The sequence below is a fragment of the Ursus americanus genome, chromosome 30 (assembly GCF_024610735.1).
Source record: "Ursus americanus isolate L20-20 chromosome 30, mUrsAme1.1.p, whole genome shotgun sequence".
Taxonomy (NCBI): Eukaryota; Metazoa; Chordata; class Mammalia; order Carnivora; family Ursidae; genus Ursus; species Ursus americanus.
Window position 1 is genome coordinate 12,628,949 of NC_142156.1, and position 22,702 is coordinate 12,651,650.

The window sequence follows — 22,702 nt, forward strand, 5'->3', positions numbered from 1 at the left end:
AGCAGAGAGCCGGTTGTGGGGCTCACTCCCAGGACCCTGGGATCGTGACCCAAGCCAAAGGGAGATGCTTAACTGACTGAGCCACCCAGGCTCCTGAAGGATAAACACATTCAAAATGTGTTACTCTTACAGTGAAAGCAGCAGCTTGTCTGTCTGGGAGCTTTCTCCCAGAGTTTTATTGCTTCCTTTTAGTCTCTAAGAACTAAAAAGAACGATTTCTGTGCTGTTGAGATGGTTGGATTAGCTGATTGAAGTCTCACTACTTGAAGGCTGGTCCTGTCTTCCTGAAGAGGGTCTCCCACTAATGCACGGTTGAGCTCTTAACTATATCCTAGGCACTGGGCTAAAACCTCTTCTTGAGTATCTCGTCTGATTTGTGCAATAGTCCTACAGCGTAGGTGTTGCTCTTGTCACTTTATAGGTGAAGGCAGGCACCAAGAGGCTAAGGAACTTGCCTATAAGGCAAAGACTCTTTTATAAACCATGATCAAGATACCATTATCACAGCAAGAGAGTAACACTTTACCTTAATGCCAACTATCCATTTTTCAGAGTTTCTCTGGTAGTTTTGCAGATTGTTTTTGCTTTTTGCAATTGGTGGTTTGCAAAGAATCTGATTGGTTTGTTGGCAGGAGTAAATTTTGCTCTGTTTCAGAGAGTCTTAGCACAAATGGATGGTGAGCGTGGCAGTGCTGGAATGGACATAGGGCAGCCTTGAATTAGAATATTCAGCTATACATGGTGACTGAACAGAATGCAGACACACTGTCTTTAAAATGAAACAAGAGTGCATTTGCTATTCTTCTAAAAAAAAAGTTTGCATTCCCAGCAAAAAAAACCACAACAAAACAAAAAACCCAGAAACAAACAAAAAACAACTTTTCCAAAAAGATCTCAAAAGCATCAGACCAGATGAGATTACTTGGAATTGAGGGAAGGGATCAGAGGAAAAACACCCACCTAAGGTAGAAGAACTGGAAAATTTTTGCACAAAAAAGTGGTTACAAGCCAGCAGCAACGCCAGTACCAAACTCTCTGTCTTTAAGATCGTGTTGAAAAAGCAAATAATATTGAAATAGCCTCTTGTTTTGTTTTGTTTTGTTTTGTTTTTAAACAAAGTTTGGCAAAGGAAATTTACTTCCATAAGATGACACAGCGGGTCAGTGGGCAGATCTGGGTCTGGGACTGAATTTGGGAGTTCAATCCTTTTTTTTCTTAGAGAAAAAAGTTGTGTTTCTGTGACACTCAGTGAGAAAACATGAAATCTTATGCCTTGATTTTAATAGTCAATATCAGGTTACGAGTGATAGTCATTTTCTTTTGTTGTAGCTAACACAAGAATAATTTTCCTCTGATGAATTCAAGTGAGACAAAGACTCTCCGACGTCTTAAGTAAAAAGTTCTAAGAGTTGATTAATAGAAATCACAGAGCCATAAGTTGTATTGTACCTCCGTGACCATGAGAAGAAAGAAACAATTTCATAAAGAAAACTTGCAGGAATTTATGCTTTTTAGCAAGCAGATGCTACTGCAAATATTGCCGGGGTAACAGTTATTAAATAAGACAACCAATTAGAATGATAAACTTTTCCAAGGTTAGAAGTTAATTTCCCAGTCAATCTCGACACAGTCTGAGGTTGTGATCTTACTGGACTCCTTGTTGGATATGACATTGCATGAGTAGATTTAGAGTGCAGAAGGAGAAATTCTCTTTCACCAGAATTCAGAAGGCCCTGTGGTTTCAAGGCTAAATACTGGCAGTGGCACTGGGGTGCGAAGGTGGGGGGTGTGTGAAAGGCGGCCGGTGTGGCTGACACCTACAATTCAGAAGAGAGAAAGGGACAGAAAGATAATTTCAACAAGTGGAGTTTAGTATATATTTTATGTCTTCCTGACAGGTGAAAAGATTGTAGTGTAGTTATCATATTCAGCTGAATCTTGAGAAACATGCTGGCTTCTTTGGATTTTTGTGGTGTATTTCTAATCCCTGTGAAGAAAATGAGTAGGAATAGTTAAAAAGAATCCCAGAAACATATAACATTTGAGTCGCCCTTTCTTAATTTAGAAGACAGAATATAGTTAAAACAACAGAAAGTACCCAGGTCTTAGGTAACTCGGGTCTGGTTCTTTCCAGGCCCCGGTTTTCCATGTGTTAAGTGAGGGCCCTCTGAGTCTCTTCCATTGTTATTTTACTGGTGCCTCCTGCTTTTGCCTAGACTTTGTTTTCCAGAGTAGTTTCTGAAAACAACCTTATACTTCACCAAGTCTCAGTCTCTGAGGATTAAGAAGCAGGGGCATTTGGAATGGAATGATGCTGGCAGCAGCTGCTCTGCACCTGTGGACCCGGGTAGAGACCTGTGGGCCTGTGCATGCACCTGGGAGTTTCCCAAGAGCCATGTGGCGTCCCTCATGCACGTATTCTCACATTTTTCTGTCCCACTCCCAGAAGGTTGTAGAGAAATGTCTGTTTAGCAGCTCTGAACAATAAATTAGTTTTTATAAGGAGAGTCTTTGCTTCAAGTTGAGTATGGGTTGGAGGCAGTGTGTTTACAGATGACGGGATTTATTAGTGGAGGGAATTAGGATTTTTCTCCCTTGAGTGTTAGAGAGCTTGCATTCCTGGATCTAGAGGTAGTTGAATCCTGGCCTGTATACATACAAACAGCTTCAATCAGTTTATGAAGGTTCAGTGTGACTATTTTTTCAAAAATCCTCCAAGTTAATAAATGCAAGCATTTAAAAGATATTTGTAAAGATTGGGGGGTTGATTGGTTGGTTTTTAAATCTAGATGGATCTTACTTTCAGGAATGAATGCCTTTGTTTTTTCTGTTTTCTTTCTTTCTTTCTTTCTTTCTTTCTTTCTTTCTTTCTTTCTTTGAGAACAATGCCATTTTTCTTCAGTCACAGATGAAAAAGTAGCTTGCATTGGTTAGGCATGACTTGACATGGTGATTAAATCAAACGTGACGGCAGACCAGAAGGTGATTTTAGGTAGATAAGAACGTGTAGCCTGCTCACCACACAGGAGCCCGTGTTGCCTGTCCACGACGGCCTGCAGAGCGCAAGCCCTGATCGCGTTGTGTCGCATGCCTGGCCCTCTGGTGCTTGGTGTGCTCCACACGCCACGTCCTGGCTCTGTGTGTTCTTCACATGCAGCACTTTCATTGCTGCTTCGTGGTCACCCTGGTAGAGAGGTGGGAGGACCGTCGGCTTTCTACTCAGGTGAGTCTCTGACTTCCAGGATACATTTGTGAAAGGAAGGATTTGCTGGTGAACGGCTGCTGTAACGTCAACGTCCCTGGCACAAAGCAGTACCGCTGTGATGGCTGCTTGCCCCACGGCTGCTGCGGCGCCTACGAGTACTGCGTGTCCTGCTGCCTGCAGCCCAGCAAGGTACGGACGGTTGCCGCCGTCTCCATGCCCTTTCTCTATGCCCTTACTGGATGGTGAGCATCGGAGTCTCCACGCGAAAGTCTCTGGAAGGTAGGGCTGGGAAGGGAACTGTGCAGATGGCAGAAATTGCTGCTGTGAAGTAGTGCCCACGAGGAAGGGAGTGGTACCTGCTGACTTGGGTGGCTCGTTTGGCAGGAGGGGCCCCCGTGTCCCTCACCAACGCTCTAACAGGATATCAGGCTCGTGCTCATTTGAGCTCGCTCTCTCCCTCCCTGTACCCCCCTCTTCCACATCAGCAGTCTCTTAGTTTAGGAGAAAATATCCAAGGTTACCTTGTGCTGCTGAGTCTGGAATTTATTACAGGTACTAACTTTTGTTTCCATAGCAACTTCTCCTGGAGCGCTTCCTCAACCAGGCAGCCGTGGCATTCCAGAACCTCTTCATGGCCGTCGAAGATCACTTTGAATTGTGTCTGGCGAAATGCAGGACCTCATCCCAGGTCAGAAGCTGTGATGCCGCTAGCTGGAGGATGGGTGGGTGGGAGTCAGCGTCGAGAAGAAAACTCGAAAATAGGCAGTGGGGGCCTCTCTGAGGGGTAATAGCGGAGAAGAGATTTAGGTGAAGCTGTGTCGAGCTTTGTGTGGTGGAATGATGGTCTTCAGAATGTCAGCGTGAGATTCGTACACGCTAGGGAAGTAAAATATTTATATGAAATCAAGGCCTAATCATCTTGGTCTCGCCTATTTGATTGGCATGTCTGCACTTCAAGTGGAAGCTTACGGTTATTTCTGAGTCTGGGTGGAGTCCTAATAGTCCAGTTCCTGAGAGCGGTTCTCTCCCCTCAGTCTCTGGCTGAAATGTGACTAAGGCTTTCCAGCAACCACTTGTGTGGAGGAAGTGGTCATTTGTTCTGAAACAGAGTTGTGGTTAATTTAGGATTCAAAGGGATGGGGCAGGTGGGCATTTAAAAATACAAGAATAGATCTGTGGGTGGTCAAGCTCTCAGTCCTCACTAGCACGATGTCCGTAAATGCTCTGTTCTTCGGGTGCTCAGCGCTGCTTCCGGCCCCGCAGGTGTCTGCATGACTCTGCCTCTGCACCCTTGGCTCTCCGCTTCTGTGGTCGGGCGGTTGTCGGGCTCTCGATGTGAGACTGCCGGCCGTGTGTGGTGCACGAGCACGCTTCCTCTGGCTATTCGTGGTGTCTGCAAGACTGTACTGGCTTGTCTGAGATAGCAGACTTGTTTGTCATTCTCTGTGACTCTTGTACCCTTTGCCAGGCTTCCGTAGACCGCCTTTTGATTTTATGCTGCTTCTTGCGTCTCCAGTCTGCTCTGAGAGCATTCAGGATCACTGGGTAGGTATTTCAGGGATTATAATGAGCATTTGAAAACATGAAATTCCTGATGGTCTTGTTTTCCTGGAAGAGCTTTCCACTTGAATGGGCTTTAAAGGAAATGTGGAGGAAGGCTGAACACATGACTCATTTTGATTCAGATTCTCTCTCATTCTGAGAAATGCTAGAAAAGGCGGAATATTTTCTTTCCTTAACTGATAAAACCCAGATACTGTTTCCAATCTTGAGGGAAGATTCTAACCTTTCTGACTTGATCTTTTTATTGTAAAGAGAAAGTTCCCAGTTGCCAGTTTGTCTTGATTGCGGTATCCCAAAAAAAGAGATTTGCTACATGTCTATAAATTGAATTAATACTTAGGATTTAGATGTTAAGCATTGGCCTTGGTCTAATTAATGAACTCCAGACGAGCTAAAAACTCAAGTTGCCTGTATGAAAACAAATCGCTGAAAAATAACCGTCGGGGACTATCTGTGTGAAATCCCACTTTCCACTTATTTAGCCAAATTGTGGGATTTGGCTCATGTGCCAGACCTTGAGGTGCATAAAACTTCAGGAAAGCGCCTGGACGTGGCATCTCCTTCGTCTCTGCGGGGTTCAGTACCAGGAGCTGAATTTCCTTGGAGCACAGAAGTCAGGAGCAAAACACCCGCTGGATCTTAATCTAACTTAACATCATCTGAGAAAAAATAGTTGTCTTGAGTTACCCAGGTCGTAGCTAGGTTGTTTTAAAAAACAAAAAACTCAGCGTTGACATAGAAACAGGCATGCAGTGATGTCCTGTCCATTTGCATTCTGTGTTGAGCATGAGCCTCTGTTTCAGAGCAGTGCCTGGACTCTTCGGTGGCATTTGGAGATGGCTTCGTGCAGGCTTCTGCAGGGAGTGCCTGCCCACGGTCCCGCTCTGGCCTCCACTGTCCTGCAAGGGAGGTGTGTGAGACTCTGCTCTCTCTCACGCGCTCTTATCTTCCCTTTTGCCAACAGAGCGTGCAGCACGAGAACACCTATAGGGACCCCATAGCCAAGTACTGCTATGGAGAGAGTCCTCCTGAGCTCTTCCCCGCGTGACGGGCACAGAAGGCAGACCAGGCACCACCAGAGAGCTTGTGGCCTGAAGCCACCCTCCAGCGTTCTCTAGTCCACTTGGAAGAAGAGAGGCATCGTGCGGGAGCCTCGGTTTTGACCACTTCTTTTGTTGTACTCTCCGGCTTCGCTCTCCGCTGGGCTTTACCCCATGGAACTGTTCTGTAGAGCAGCTTGGAAATAACCAGCGGTTCACGTTCAAGAACAAAGTGCAGGCGAGCTTGCAGAGGTGTTGGCGCTCTGAGGCACCTCTCCCATGGCAGACTCATCGAACCCTCCCCTGTAAAGTTATTTATTGGATTTCTTTGGCATAGTGGGAAAATGATAATGTTTTATATAGGAAGATGCCCTGCCTTGATAGTTGAATGTATTCAAGGAAATTGTTGTTGTTCTCGTTTTCTTGTGTTCTTGAGTTTTATGAGTTAAGTCGTCCCTTTACCCAGATAAAATGTTTCGCCTCTTTGAACGTGCGTGTTCTCTCAAGGTAGTTATTTGGGTTTTGTTTTAACAGCACCTTCAGGAGTGGGCCCTGGACACTGTATCCTGACATCTAAAATTGTCAACAACTCAGAGCTACTCTTCCCTGTACTGGCTTCCCTGCAGGGGGCACCAGGCGCCCTCAGCTTTTCTCGTAGTGGTATTTGAATACGCTTACATACCTGTGTGTGAGCACTGTTTGAACCAGAAATTCCAACTCACTGTTCTGGAGGATTTTGTTCTCATTTCCTATGCCACTGTTGACATGATTGCAGTCTGCTCAGCCGTGGTATGCTGGAAGCCTCAGGAACATCGCCGGCAGCCTCCTCTCCTCCTGTTGTGGAAAACTGGTGTTAAGGGGATTCCTAAGTGGCGATAACATCTAGCAACTGGCTGTAAGCAGTCATCCTTCATCGCTTTCAGCTTCGGGACATGTAACAGGTTCAGACCTTCACTTTCCTTATGATTTGTAAAGAAGAAGAAAACCCAAGTTTCTGTCAAGGTGCCGTAACAGAGTTACTCGTGCCCTCAGTGAGGCGAGTCCATGAAGGCTGGACGTGCTGGTTGCTGGTCCACGTGCTCAAGTGCCCCCTGGGTTTCTAGTATGACACTGAATCTCGCGTTCTCAAGGTTGAGAATATTTGGTCTTCCCATCAAGACATCCTGCCCCTCACATAGTATGGCTCTTTGCTCTTAGGAGACATGGGCCCACAGCTCTTTCCTGGAGCGACCCCCTCACTAACCCCCAGGATTGGGCAAGGTCTTTTTCATTTTTTGATTGTTCAAGCTGTTGACCTTGGAGCAGGGCAGTAGTTTTACAATCCACTTTGACGTTTTTTTCAGTAGGGCTTTTTCTTTGGACCACGTTTGCCTTCCAGTATGTTTCGGCAGTATGTAGCAGTAATTCCCTTAACTTTCTCCTATTAGTTCTTCTACTTCTCCTCCCAAGGTGGTTTGTCCCCCTAAATAAGCTTTCTCTGAGGGCTGTCTGGCAATTGTTTTTTAATGTTTTCTCCCAAAAACCTATTTATTTTGCATTGGACTTTTTGGATTCTACGTGCATTCACGGTGCTAAATCAAACTTTGTATGTGAAAGAAATGTGCATGTCTGGATGTTTTATCATCTCATTCCTTTTGGTGGTAACTCAGTCTGGTGTATGTCTGTCTCATGGGTTGTCACTGTATCAGCCTCTCCTTGGATCTCATTTGAATTTTGAACAATGTAACAGAGATTTAATGTGAAAATGACTTTATATCAAAGACTAACCCCTGCCTCTTTACTTCGTACTTGAATTATTGATGAGCACGTTCTGCATTTTCAGTGTTCTCATAGTGTCTACAACCAGTTGATAGACTTAAGCTCACTTGATTCCCACCTTATAGATGAGGACGTAGTGAGAGGTAAAGTGACTTCCCGGAGTCCCCACTGAGATTTAACAACAGAACCAGAGCGAGAACTGTCTCTGGCTTCAGGTCTACTGTCCTTCCCACCGCCTCTCACCAGCCCTGCTGCTGGCTTGTCCATAATCATCCCCTTGGGAGCATATAGATTTCAGTTGTCCGGGCCAAAAGAGAGGAGAGAAATATCAGTAGCCAAATTGGGCCGATAATTCAAAGTTCATTTTCATTTGGCCCTGGAATATGTGTTTGTGTTTTTTTTTGTTTCTGTTTTTGTTTTTTTTATTTAAGTCAATTCAGAGGCGTGTTCACTGTTTTGGAAACTCACACTGCTGCAGACTACATAATAAAGCCACTGAAGGACCTGGACCATCACTCAGTCTCCCCAGCCTTCCAACCCAGAACCCAGCCTTCTGCCCGCTCTACACTGTCTGGGTTGTTTCTGGTTTCCTCAACTAAGGGTTTCTAGAATTAGGGACCTCGTCTGAGTTTTGCTTGCCCAGAGTGTAGCAAAGTACGTGATGGGGACATGCTGGGATTTTACGGAAAGATCAAAGGAGGAATGGGAAAAAAATGTTAACCAAATAACTGAGTGTTTGGGGCTAAAGGTAAGAGGGTAATTCAAAGGATTTCCCCCAATTCTGAATCTTAATCACCTTGCTGGAGTGATAAAGATCTGTCCTAACAGAGAAAGAAACCGCAGAGTACATAGGAGGTGCTGGGAGGTACTGAGGTGGGCAGGTACACAGGAGGGATGACCCGCCTCCGCTGGGTCTGGGACTTGGGGTAGCCCTTGGCCCAGTGATGCGGGGCTGACATGGAAAGGCAAGCTTGGCAGCTCTTGGAAAGTGGGGGATAGGATTTTAGAGCAGGGTTTTCAGCTGTCCGCATGCTCCTGAAAGCCGACTCAGGGCCTCTGGGCAGTGCCTCGGTTGGTGTGGCCACAGAGGAGCTATGGGGACAAGTAGCGCAGTCTGCAAGATTCCGAGCAAAGCTTTCCCATCATTGAGATTTGCAGATAAATTGTAAATGTGCAGAGATGTTGCTTATTTGGTCTTGGTTGTTCCCTTTCAGGCAGCAGAGAATTCTGTCTTGTGGTGAGTAACTACTTTCGAACAGTGTGGCTTTGGGCAGTCTTCTCTTCTGAGTCCCAGGCCCTTCATCTGTAAAGTGGGATCACGTGGGTTGTGAGGTGTCCACAGGAGTGAAGCCCTGTGCTCAGCACAAAGTCCGGTGTCTGTAGCCCAGGGGGGAGCAGTGTCAAGGTAGTGAGTGACAACACGGGGGTCAGTGGGCCCCTCAGGTGGAAGGGTGGCAATTACAGAACTCAGTATTGGTTTTATGACTGTTTTTTAAAGAACTCATGGTAAAGATGAAAAATTTCGATAATTCAGGAATACCTAAAGATGAAAGTAATAATAACCTAAAATCCCACAACCCAGAGATCAGCCCCCGTATTTTTTCCCTTCATTCATGACTTTCCAGGCAGAAAGGAGAGCTCTTTTTCCTCTTGAAAACAATCCCGTAATGGACATTCTCCTATGTTACGTATTGGCCTATAATAATTTTAGTGACCACATGGTGTCAATTTCATGGATTACAATAATGTTATTAATCCCCTGCTGAGGACACTTGGCTTATTACCTTTTTTTTTTTCCTACTAGAAACAATGCATTGATGATACACTTTTACATGCATGGTTGTATATTTATCTGATAACTATTGTCACCAATTTTTGCTCTTATCAGAAGAGTGTGGGAGTGTCTTTTTTGCCATGCCCCTGAAAACCCACACATCATCATTTGTTAACTTTGCTGATAGATCTCAGTGTTTTAATTTGTATTTATTTAATTGCTGCTGGGGTGAACTCTTCCATGTTCTGATTGGCCATTTATCATCTAAATACGCTGAACTGTATGTCTGTGACCTTGGCTTCCTATCTCTCTTTTTCTTAGCATTTTTAAATGAAGGAAGCCTTGTGTTACACCAAAGCAAGTAGCTTATATGTGAACGAACTAATTTTTCCAGTTGACCTAGGGCATGAAAAGGGGGCAGTTTTGTCCCCAGGGGACCCTTGGCAATGTCTGGAGACATTTTTGTTAGAACTGGGGGAGGGTGGTGTATCTAGCGGGCCGAGGCCAGGGACACTGCTAAACACCCTTCAGGGCAGAGGGCGGCCCTCACGGCAGGAGGACCCGGCTCCAGATGTCAGCAGGGCCTAGGTGGAGGCCTGAGCCTCGGGTCACATTTCCCCCTTAGGATGAAAAGAGGAGCTACCAGGAGCTGTGAGCTGACTTTATTATTTCCCTGCCCTTGCTTTCAGCCGCACCGGAGTGCTGCTGATTCAATTACCCTGGAATCCCCGGGGACCTGCTACTTCCTCGCAGGTCTCTCCCAGCCCAGTGCTGCCTCCAGGAATGGCATTATTACTCTGCCATGCTGTCCTCAGCACACTAACGTGATCCCAGAACAGACGCCCTCCCGGCTGCAGAATGACCTGGAAGATTACAAACAGCCCCCTCCCCACCAGGACAGATTTGCTCTCCTGGCTCCCCCCCACCCCCAACAGCTTTTTGCATGGAGCAACTCCGGGAGAGAGGGAGATGGGAAATGCTGCTATCAAAAGGTGCCACACAAGTATATAGTAAAATTTTTTTTAAAAAAGGAGAGAAGCCAGTGGGTTATGAGAGTTCTTTCCTACACAAGTGCTTTCCTGACTGCGGCTTGTCTCCCTGCACTGCCTTCCAGGCCCTTCTGTGTGGATCTGTCTTGCAGAGGTTGTCATCAGGCTGTGCGTACAGTTTCGAGTGCTGCTCTCCCTGCTCTTGCTCAGTCACACATCTGCCAGGCTCCTCGTGCAGTCTGCTTTCACAGACACGAAGAGGAACCAGTGCGGTGGCAGTGCCCTGGGAGTGGGGACAACTGCCCCAGTGGGACCTCGTCAGTTATCTTGTATGTAAGCTTGGTTTGTGTCTGATGATAGAGCTGAGCTGCTGAGCGTTCTAAAAACGAGAGGACAGCCTCTAATATTAAAGAAACAAAACGACTGGCTGGTTAGAGCCAAAGACAAAGCAGGGAATTAAATATTTGAACAGGGGTCCAGTTCTCTTGTTTTTCAGAACTGCATGTTCTGTGGACCCACAGGGACCAGAAAGTACAACTGCTAGAAATGCGTTGTTTATAAGTGGGCACTTTCAAAGTTGTTGATAGGATAAATAGTCCCTTAGTCTTTGGACTTTTTAAATTTAAATTCGATTAGCCACCATATAGTTGGCTGTAGTTGGCTGATCATTAATTTCAGATGTATTGAAGAATTCGTCAGTTGTGTATAACACGCAGTGCTCATTTCACCCAGTTACTCCATCCCCCCACCCACCTCCGGACTTCCTTAATTTGTTCACTTTTTATGCAAGGTAGAGTAGGCCAGCTCTGGCCAGCTTGCATCCAGGTTGTCACAAAATCAGAAGTGGTGTTGGCTAAATGAGAAAAGGTCATGTTGATTCAGTAAAATTCTAGATTTCAGACGATGTTGGTCACACGTCCCTATTACTAAGGGTGTGTGTGTGTGTGTGAGCATAACGACAGTGATATGAGGTAGGTGAGGAGCCTCCTAATTTAATTTACAAGAGCACAGGCGTGTGTGACCTCGAGTAAAGTCACCTCTTCTGGCTTTGGTCTTCTCGTTTGTCAAAGGAGGGTGCTTGCTAAGGTCTCCCGCAGATTTGGGAATTCTGATTTCTGTGACCTGCCAGAGATGCGGCTACGTGTTAAAGCGAGGCCAGAGCTTGTGCCTCCCAGCAGCTTGGTCCCGGGCTTTGATCCTTGCAGGCTGAGCGGATACCAGCCATCTGAAGCCCATTTTCTTCAAACCAGGGCTTCCCCTATTGCGCTCGAAGATTTCAACTGGGGCTAACCATTTTCTGTCTCTTCCTCTTCAGATTTTAAATAGACACTGTATTCTTCTCTGTGGGGACCAACTTATCATGGATTGCTGCTCCGCACCTGTGAAAGCAGCTGTTGTGTTTTCCATCATAAAAACAGCTGCCTTTTGGCAGGGACGCACAGGGCTGTGCTATGTAGTCGTACCTTAATATGGCGCTAAATTATTCAGGTATGCTTAACCTGAGACACCCGGAGCATCCTGGAATTCCTAAGAAGGGCTTCTGCAGTCATTCCCCAGTAGAAGGTTTCCTTTGATTTCTTTTGTGATTACAAGGCAGAAACCTTAAAATGTAGGAAACTACATTTTAAAACATAGGAAATTACAAAGAAATTGTGCCAAATCAGTCAGTCTCCTAGGCCCCAAAGAGAACCATATCAGTTTCAATGTAAATTTTGCCTATATTTTGCACATAAACGTGTATTTTAGGTTAGTATGCAAATCAAGTAGAATCCTGTAGATATTATTTTAAAATAAACAGTTCCTGTTAGATTGATTTAACCCAATTATACCTAATTAACATTTTGTTCGTATCACCCGGCCTCTGAAATAAAGCCAGGTTAGAGGCAAAACCCCTTTCACAGTGGCACACAAGTGGGGCTCTGCATTCCTGCATCCCCTTTCCCTTTCCGATTTCCACACGGTAGTGAAGGAAGTCTTTCTGTTCTTCACAAATAAATTCTAGGTAGTCCACCTTGGCCAGACTCAGCCTGCACGAGGCATGCTGGGAACAAAGCCTGTCACCGTCGACTTCTACTTTCTTTTTTTGTTGTTAAGTAGGTTCCGTGTCCAGCGTGGACCCCAGTGCAGGGCTTAAACTCATGACCCTGTGCGAGATCAAGTGTTGGACGCTCACCCAGCTGAGCCATCCAGGCGCCCTAGACTGCCCCTTTCTGGAGAGCTGAGAGAAGAATGGGGGAAAGCCCGCTCCGAATCTCCTAAGCATGCCATTCAGAGTACTGTGTCACTAGATAGAGAAACAAAGGGGAAAGTATATTAAAAGGTTGGGAAGGATGCCTGGATCATCTTACTGGACGTCTGGTGTGGAGGAAGGATGAGCTGAGCTCAGGGCAGCCTACATGTCCCCCAAAGCCAGCTCTGACAGGTGTCCAGCAGCGTGATGGTTTCTGAGGGTGTGAGAGATCTCCATTTTTAAAGATGCTCCTGTGTGCTCCGTGGGGCTGGGATCTGTGTTCTCTTTCCTCCAGAGGCTCAGAGGCCAGGCGTCCCCCTCACGTGCTGTACTCAGTTTCTCCTGGGAGGTCTTTCACTGGGACAGCATTTCGTGGCGTGCTCTAGCAGCTCAGTCCCTGACATGCACACCCATCCTGTGCTTTGCCTGCAGGCTGCGCGGTGCCAACGTGGAAGCCCGAGATAAATAGTCTTGCAGCAGCTTAGCAGTCGCCTGGGCTCATTTATTTGACACAAATAAGCTCATTGACCTGATTTAGCGCAGGGAGGAACTGTGGAGTTGAGTCAGATGTGATCACAAAGCCCTGTCTCTTGTCGGCAGCCTTTGCAGACCCCCAAGGACAGCCGCCTAGTTAAACGGATGCTCAGTGCTCGTGGGCGCCATTTCAAGGGCAGACAGGGAGAGGATGGAGCGGTGGAAGGAAGAGGGGTGGAGAGGAGAACGAGGTGCTGGTGGCACGGACAGCAACAATTGCTCTCTGTGCCACTTGGTGGCACCAATTCCATAGGTTTTCTGTCTCAGCACACTCCTCGTCAAGCGACTGTGGGACCTGTGCCCGCGTGGACTCCCTCTCCTAAAACAATGAAGCTCTTTCTGTCGATGGAGGACCATCTGCCGCCGAGGACACATAGGGGCTCCTTCCGGGGTCCTGTCCATTTTGTGCACAGGGCTCCAGGCAAGCTGGTGCCCATGCTATCCCGTTCACAGAGAGGAGAGGAGATAGGTCTCTTAACTGTTCTCACGCAGGTGAGGACAGTGCTTGGGAAGCGCTCACAGTGTGCTGGTCTGTGTCCGCCCCATCTTCTGAGGCAGGTGTTCTTTCTCGTCTCCATTTTCTAGAGGAAGTCTCTGATGCACAGTTAAGTTTTGCTCGAGGCTACACTGTGAGATGCTGGAGCTGCATGCCAACTCCAGCTCTCCGGAAGGCGCGCGTGGGCCCAGTGGGCAGCACGTGACCTTGGCACATCGTGATAACAGCAACCCTCTTCTAGTCATTTCTGGTGCCGAAGGCCTCTTATTTAATCCTAACAACCACTCCTCTGAGGTAGGTAGGTAGGCCTGTTTACTCCCATTTTAAGGAAGTGAACCCAAAGGTTAAATACTGTGCATGAGGGCATGCTGTCCTGGTTGTTTAAACCAAGATAGTGATTGAACCCAGATCTTTCTTGCTCTTGAACGTAGACTTTTAGCCCCTGTGGTATAGTAAATGCTGCACTGGGTCTGAGCACTAAAGTGGGAGGCAGGTGCTGGGGGAGGACTGCTTTGCATTTGCTCTGAAATGTGCGCTTTGGCCTCAGGATTGGATCATTCTTGATTTAAGCAAAAATGTTTCACCTTTTCACTGCTGGTCCCTGCCAGGAAGGGTTTTTGAAGAATGTATTTGAAGGAGAATGTACCCTGTCAGCACTAGTGAGAGGACTGGGTCCTAATATCCACTGAGCAGAGTTCTTGGATTGGGCTGAATTGTGTCCCCCCCACAATAATTCATACACAGAAGTCCCTCCGAGTGTAACAATATTTGGAGAGAAGGCCTTCAAAGAGGTGATTAAGTGAAAATGAGACTGTTAGGTGGGTTCTAATCTAATAGGACTGGTGTCCTTATAAAAAGAGAGAGAGACCAGTGGTGCAAGAAGGTGGCCATTTACCAGCCGAGGAGAGAAAGGCCACAGGAGAAACCAAGCCCTGCTGACACCTTGATCCTGGACCTCTGGCCTCCAGACCTGTGAGAGAATACATTTCTGTTGTTTGAGCCCCCTGGTCTGTGGTTCTTTGTTTTGGCGGCCCGAGCTGATGGATCTAGCCCTTGAAGGGCTAGATTAACAGGCGGAACCGAAGGGCAGCTCGGGGCAGGGAAGACCTGGCTGCACTACTGGAGTTCTGGCTCTGCGTGTCTCCTCCCTTCTGGGCCTAGATGCCCCACTGTGAGAGGGGGTACATGGTATCATGCACGAGGATCCTTGCAGCCCTGGCGTTCTGGGATGCTAGTCTGCAGTCTCCAGGACCCGCAGACTGGTGGCTGAAACCAGCGGTGTTGAACCAGAGGGCCATTTTGCCCCCTAGGGGACATTGCCAAGGTTTGGAGACCTGATGCTCACAAGTGTGTATATGGAGGCCCTCTTGGCATGCAGTAGAGGCCAGGGAGGCTGGTCAGCATCCTACAGTGCACAGCCCCCTCCACAAAGACTTAGCTGGCCCTCGGTGTCACCAGTGCCACGTGGAGAGAGCCTGGGTCAAACTTGTCCCCCCTTGAATGGTGCTGACACTGGATTGTCAGCCCCAGCCATCCATCCATCCTGCAGGGACTTTCTTGGTGCCTGCTGGGTGCTGGGGAGACCACAGAACTGCAAGATGGCCATCTGACATTTAAAGTCCAGTGGATCCTGGGCCTCTGGTTTGCGGACTGTAGTACCTGAGCGTCCTTAGGGATTGATTTACCCTTAGGATAAAGTGTCACTTTGGGTTTTTAAAGAAAATCTTTGATTCTTGAAGCACATAGGCATCATTGATTTATTCCTACTTCATTCACAGATCTACAGTTGTATAGCTTGTTTATTTTCTAAAAGGATTTGAGGAAATACATGTTTATATACAATACTGACTGATAAAATAATAATAAAATTAGGACCAATTTAAAATAGAATGCAGACATGCAGTTGAATAACACAGTTGATGCATTTAAGTTTCCTGGCAGCAAGGGTAAAAAGAGAAATAATCCCTCATGTTAATGCAAAGCTTTAATGGGATAAAGGCAAAGCATTTCCTCAATGCAAAGTCTAAGACGAGATTTTTGTAGGGCTTTAGACAGAGGATACTGACTGATAAAACTGACTGATACTTAGATATATTGTGTAGCAAGCATACCAAAACCAGGCATTTTTGGATATTGGGTAGAATGGTGAATGAGAAATGGTCTCTGCTTTCAGATAATCTGGTCTGTTGTGAGAGATGGGCAGTTATGTCACTGTCTGCCATTCGGGGTCATAAACGTGAGGATAAAGGAAGTGCTGCTGTGTGGGTGAGGTGGGCAGGGCAGCCTTACAGAGTCAAATGCTGTGTTTATAAATATGTACATTTTTTCTAATTTTGGTAATTTTCTTCTTTTTAGAGAGAGAGCATGAGCGGGGAGGGGAAGGGGGAGCGGGGACGGGCTGAGGGAGACGGAGAGAGGGAATCTTAAGGAGGCTCTAGGCCCAGCATGGAGCCTGACCGGGGGCTCGATCTCATGACCCTGAGATCATGACCTGACCCAAAAACAAGAGTCAGATGGTTAACCATCTGAGCCACCCCAGCGCCCCCAAAATTTATGTAATTTTTTCTAATTACAAAGTAATACGCTGCAGTATAGAAAATTAGGGCAGTATAAAAAAGAGAATAAAAGCTTTCACAATTCTTCTGTCTATAGATAACCACTGTTCTTTGGTATGCATCTGTTTTCATACACACACACTTACATATTAATATATTTAACAAAAAGAAAATTGGAATCTTATATTTCACCATTTTGTAGCCAAACGAATGGCCCCTGAATGGGGCTCTGAAGTATGAACTGGAGATGACCAAGCAGGGAAAGTGGTGTGCGTGCCAGGCTGGCTGTGGAGTTAGGTAGCCAGGATCCATGAGGATGGGTGAAATTCCACATTTCATTTCACAACTCTAGGGGGCGTCATTCCCACGGTGACAAAGAGAATGTTGCCCCCCACCCCTGGGTTGTACAACCCAGTAGCCTCGTTTTTTTTGTTTTTTCACTTACCAGTGTGATAGGAGTGGCTTTGTTATCTACTACTTCATTGTTTTTATAACAATTTTATCAGGATATAATTTTCTTACCATACAATTCACCACCTTAAAGTGTACAATTCAATGGCTTTACTATATTCACAGAGTTATGTACCCATCACAATTTTAGGCATTTTTATCACCCCAAAAAGAAACCCCATGCCCATTTGTAGTCGCTCCCCATTTTTTCTGCCCCCAGCCTCTGGCAGCAGTTCATCTGCTTTCTGTCTCTATGGATTGACCCATTCTAGAGGTTCCACATAAATAGACTCATGTGTATGCAGTCTTTTGTAACTAGCTTCTTTCACTCAGCATATTTTCAGAGTTTACCCATGTTGTAGCATGTGTCAACTTCATTCAATAATTATTGCTAACTAATATTGCATTGTATAGAAAGACCATATTCGCCTGTCCGATCTTCCCTTGGTGGATGTTTGGGTTGTCTCCACTTTCTGGCCTTTAGGTATAAGGCTGCTATGAGCATTCGTGTGTAAGTTTCATGTGCACACACGTTTTCAGTTCCCTTGGGTGTATCCCTAGGATGGGATTTCTGGGTCATTTGGGAGCTCTGTGTTTCACCTCTGGAGGAACTCTACTGTATTTTTTTTCAAGGGAGTTGTACCGTTTTGCAGTCCCACCAGCAGTGTACTAGGATTTAATTTCTGCACATCCTCTCCAGCACTTGGTATTGTTCATCTTAGTGATTACAGCCACTTTGGTTTTGACTTGTGTATCCCTGATGGCTAATGATGTGTATCATCTTTGGAGAGATGTTTGTCCTCATCGTCCCGTCTTTAAATTGGGTTGTCTTTTTATTGTTGAGTTGATAGAGTTCTTTATATAGTTTTGATGTCAAGTCCCTTATCAGATATATGATTTGCAAGTATTTTTCCTGTTCTGTGGCTTGTCATTTCACTTTCTTGATGGTGTCCTTTGAAGCATAAAAGTTTAATTTTGATGAAGTTCAATTTAACTTTTATTGCTTGTGCTTTTGGTGTCATATCTAATACCACTTGATTTTTAATGCAGGATCATACTCCTTGGAACGGATGTAACATAAGGGGATAATTATTTGATTCTCACTCGCAGAAAGTCATGTGTTTTAAATGTCGTTCTCCCCCCCCACCCCGCCCCGTCTGTACTCTGGATGACTGCAGTTAGAACACAGACCACATTTTATCCCATCCTGTAGCCTTCATAAACACTTTATTGTTCCACATGCTGTTTTTCTCCTCCACGAATGTGTCCAGCGGTGCTCAGACCTCTGAAGAGTCGTTGGCAAGGAGCACAAGTCCCCAAGGGGCACAGCTTCAGGTGTTCCCTGTCCTCTTGTCATTGCTAAAGGTTGCATTAAGGCGCCCTTGCAGGACCACGTCGCCATCTGCTGGCAGAGATGGGCAAGTGTGATGCCGGGACCTGGAAGATGGCTCTTTACCGCGCATGGCCTACCTACTCCCTGTTGCTTTGACGGTCTTCCCACCTTGGGAGGTAGTGTTTAAATATTAAACCCCTTACTAAAACGGAATCTGTTTTTACAAGGCAAGGAAGCTCGTACGGTTCTTGTTCTGTGGGCGTCGCCTGGTGCGTGAAAAACGTCAGGTAGGAAGCAATAGTGTACCTCAGACAAGGAAAGGGTGATGAACAGGAACTGTTTTTGTTCCATACAGGTAATGTTATCATTGTGTTTGTTGAGTCTCTGACACTCCAGAATCCTCTCAGGTGTGTCGTGATACCTGCTTCTACCTGCTTGCCCAGGTATATTGCCCCCACTTTGCAGATTGGAACAGTGAGGCCCTGTAAAGATAAAGAACAGACTTTTGTTTTCTAGAACAACATGGGCAACAACCTGATTTTTAAAAATGAATGATAAAGGAGCACCTGGGTGGCTCAGTCGGTTGAGTGTCTGATTCTTGATTTCCGCTCAGGTCATGATCTCAGGGTGGTGAGATTGAGCCTCACATTGGGCTCTGCGCTAGGCGTGGAGCCCGCTTACCTGCTTAAGATTCTCTTTCCCTCTTTCCACCCCCAAACTAACTAAAAAAATAATAAGTAAAAAAAAATGAATTGTACAACAGCCAGGGTGTGAAATCATTAGTACCGAGTATAATGTCGTATACTCTACTTTAATAAGTATTTATTGAGGGAATGAGAAAAAAAGCTCCCGCATCCCAACTCCTGACCCGCTTTACACCATGCCTCGCTGCTTCTCCTGTCCTAAATGCTGCAGTTATTTCAATAAATATTTACAATGTTCAGCAAGAGGACATGTGTTTATCATTTGTTTTTCTGCCTTTAATAAGGGGAGTATAAAAATGTGATTTGTAAAAAGAAATGTGCACAAATATTCATTATCAGCACTCTTCACAACAGCCAAGAAGTGGAAACAACCCAAACACTCATCAGTAGACGAATGGTTAAAGAAAATACGGTCTAGCCCACGTGGAATACTATTCAGCCCCAAAAAGGAATGAAGCTCCGACACGCGCTATGATGTGGGTGAACCTTGAGAACACGATGCTAAGGGAAAGAAGCCAGCCACACAGAGGCCACATACTGTCTGATTCCATTCATATGACATGCCCAGAGGAAGCCAGTCTGTAGAGACAGAAGGCAGGTTAGTGGTTGCCAGGGGCCGGAGGGAAGGGGGAAGATGAGGAGTGACTGCTAAGGGCTATGGGGTTTCTTTGGGGTGATGAAAATATTCTCATGTTGATTGTGGGGATGGTTGCACAACTCTGAATACACGCAGAACACCACTTGAAATGGTTTTGCATTTTATAACCTATTAAGCCCCAATAAAGTTGTTTTTAAAATGTGCACAATAGAGCTTAGCACAGGGCTGGTGCGTGAGGAGGTTAGGGGATTGTTTATACTGGGGATCCTCACAGAGGAAGAGAAATCCAGTACGGAGAGCTGGGCTCACCAGGTAGACCAGGCTCAAACCCCAGTCCTGCCTCTGTCTAGTAGCATCATTTTGTGCTAATATTTAGTCTTTCTGAAGCTTGGTTTCCTTCTTTGCAAAAGAGACACAATAATACCTTTCTCACAGTTTTTTTTTTTGGGGGGGGTGGATTATATTGATGATGTATGTAAAGTTTCTTGCAGACACCGTGTTCAACAAATACTCATTTGCATCTCCCAACCCTGAGCTGCTAGATTCTGTGTTTTTCAGGCTAGTGAAAGGGCTTTCTACTAAGTCCTCTTGCCTTTGGAAGCTTCTGGTGGGCAGTGTAGCTGAGTGGATTCAAATGTGAACTAAGGCGTTTGAACTGAGCTGAAAAATGCAGGAATCTGTGGTTTCCTCATGTAGGTGCCCTTCCTACATTATGTGTCCACCACAGTCCATTCTGTTCACCCTGCAAGATCCTGATCCCGCAAATGATGATCTGTGGGTTTGTGGGCCATGTGCATCATCCTCTACCTTATTTTGAAACGATGGGGCACTTCTTGCTACAGGCTGTCCCCAGCCCCGCCTTTACCAACTCATTCTGCAAGGGGATCGATTTGCAGAGTGGCCTCCTAACAAGGGTGATGCTGGGAGTGTGGCAGGCATCAGAGTTTTTCCAACACTCTCTTGAAACAACTTTGTCCTGGATGAATAAGGACCCTTCAAGCTACTCCACATAAATGGATAGAGGCAAATGTGCCACCAGAACGGGGAGAAAAATATAAGGGGACATCTAGAAACATCTCTGCCATCCCCAAACCAACAAGTCACAGTGGTCCTGCCCTCAGATAGCTGAGACCCAGATGAAGTTGCTTCTCTTGGTGATTATTGCGTTCCCTGCATTTGGAAGAGGCCTCCCCCAGTGGGCGATGCCTGATAGAGGAGAATGAATTCTCAGCATGGAATTTTCAGACTGGGTGATGAGGACTGGGGAGGGAGAAAGATTTAGGAAAAATTGCAGAAGGAGGACACATCCTGCTGTTCTTATGAAAACGAAATAAAAGGGAGAAAGATTCTATTGGATTTTGACGTTTCCAATTCTTACTTTTACATTGGGGAGTAAATTCAGATTCCCTTTTTAAAAAACAAAAAACCTTCATTTGGGGTTTAATGCTAGTAACTATAATGAGGCTATGGGAGAGGCAGCTGCCAAACCAAGAACCAATGGGGAATGGGAAAGTAGGATTCACACCCAACCTCTACATCTTCTCTTCCACATGGTCCCTCAAACCATGTTGCAGTGGCGTTAGGCCTGATGTGACTTAAAATGAAGGTAGTCTGCACTTTTTCTCGGGCTCTCACCCACCTTTTGCTGACACCGTGCACGTGTCAGGTTGAACATTGTCCTTGAGTCAGCCTGCGGTGGGAGTATGGAGAAGGTTTTCTTCCCCGTGTGTGTTTGCTGGTTCTTGTGTTTTGGCCTAGAGTGCTGAGTCACGGAAATCTCGTTGATGGCATAGACCCCTGGAGATGGATGGATGCCCCATCATGGTTGGAAGACTGGTTCGGCAGATGTGAAGAGGTGATGAAGTACAGTGGTCAGCAAACTTCTTCTGTAAAGGGCCAGATAGTAAATATTTTCAGCTTTGAAGGTTGTATGATCTCTGTTGCAACTGCTTAAACTCTGCTGTTGCAGCAGGTAGTATGTATACCAACGAACATGGCTGTGTTACAATAAAGCTTTATTTACAGAGACAGGTTGAGGGCCAGGTTCGGCCTGTAGGCCAGAGGTTGCGGACCTCTGGCTTAGTGGACCACATTAATTACTCCAACTCCTTTCTTAGTTTTGTCCCTTATTTTAGAGACAAGGTGCTAGAAAAGCTAGACTGTTTTCCTCAGTGCTCCCGGAAATGTTAAAATCATGAAAGGCCACCTTCAGAGAGAAGGACGTCAACTGAGTGGAAGCAACAGGAATTTGGAGTTTTAAACCTACAGCAGATGCTGAGAAATAAAGATTCTACTGTCTTCCCATTGTCCCTCAACGGAAGGCTGGGTGTTTTAATTAGCTAATGTTGGCAAATTGCTTTGAAGAAAATTGTAAAATGTTTCGTGCTACAAGTGCCAAGAATCCTAATTAGCTTTCCTTAAAGATACCACCTGGAAGTGTGATATTTTGTTGCTCGAGGTCCAAGCCAGCAAGAATAACCTGCAGATCAGAAACCGGTTTTTAAGCAAACATAACTGAATATAAATGGATCTCTGCATCGACGTCACATTTTCTTCCTTCTGCCTAATCTGGTTCCTAACAGCTGGGATAGTAAACCCCGTAAATGGAGGGTTTTGTGTGTGTGTGTGTGTGTGTGTGTGTGTGTGTGTGTGTGTGTGTTTTCCAAGAGAGCTCGGTGGCGACGGGGACATGAAACAAAATAACCCATCTGTGTGTTGCTGCCGACATTGCCTTTTGGATTTTTGGCTTGTGCCCCAGAGGCCCTGCCCTGGCGTGTCAAGGTTACAGACAGGAGGTGGCTGGCAGTCCCTCCATCACAGAGCAGGGCTGGCGCTCAGGTACCCTAGTCCAGGAGAGAGGTATGCATGCTCCGCCGCTCTTAACAGCTGGGTAATGAAGGTGCTTTCCAACGTTCCTGTTTCCTGCAGTGGCAGCGGCTACAGCAGCAGCATCTGATCCGTGTCACCATCAGAAGCAAGTGAGATGTAGTTAATACGGACCTTAGCCACCGACGTACATTGATTTGGAATCTTCCGGCTCTGATGAAGTCCCTGCTAAACTGGTCAGGCCAGCCTGTGTGAGAGGAGGCGGCAGGGGGTGAGGGTGGGGGTCAGGGCAGGGGTCCTCAGCCTCAGCACTGTGGACTTTTGGGCCCCACTGAGTCTGTGAGCATGTGTTGCGGGTGAGGGGGCTGTCCCATGCTTTGTAGGGTGCTGACCAGAATCCCCGATCTCTACCCACCCCGATGCCAGTAGCAGCCTTCTTTCCCAGTGGTGATGACCAGAAACTGTCTCCACATGTGGCCTCATGTCCCTCGAGGGGACAGTCACCCCTCATTGAGAAGCATTGGGGTAAGGGGAGGGCTAGGGGTCCTGTTTTGCAGGGAGACCCTTGGAGCAGAGACCCAATGGAAAGTGAGCTCCAGGCATCACTCCTGACTCTTCCCTGTGTCTCACACCCTCATCTCATCCAC

At 46.2% G+C, this 22,702-nt stretch overlaps 1 protein-coding gene across 9 annotated transcripts in view; it reads left to right on the forward strand.

Annotated features, from left to right (window-relative positions):
• The window catches only part of SPRING1 (SREBF pathway regulator in golgi 1), a 31,439-nt gene extending 9,113 nt beyond the window's left edge, over nucleotides 1-22,326 (forward strand). For 3 of the 9 annotated variants that reach the window (XM_045776121.2, XM_045776082.2, XM_045776090.2), the window contains 3 exons: nucleotides 3,243-3,394; nucleotides 3,780-3,893; nucleotides 5,733-8,081. In XM_045776121.2, coding sequence (XP_045632077.2) covers nucleotides 3,243-3,394; nucleotides 3,780-3,893; nucleotides 5,733-5,816 — 350 coding nt within the window. In that variant the 3' untranslated portion in view covers nucleotides 5,817-8,081. Of the gene's footprint in view, nucleotides 1-3,242; nucleotides 3,395-3,779; nucleotides 3,894-4,673; nucleotides 4,751-5,732; nucleotides 8,082-18,985; nucleotides 21,765-22,157 lie in introns of those variants that run through there. The other 6 variants (XM_045776064.2, XM_045776073.2, XR_015722324.1 and 3 more) reach the window with 5 other exon arrangements.
• Nucleotides 22,327-22,702: the final 376 nt, after the last annotated feature.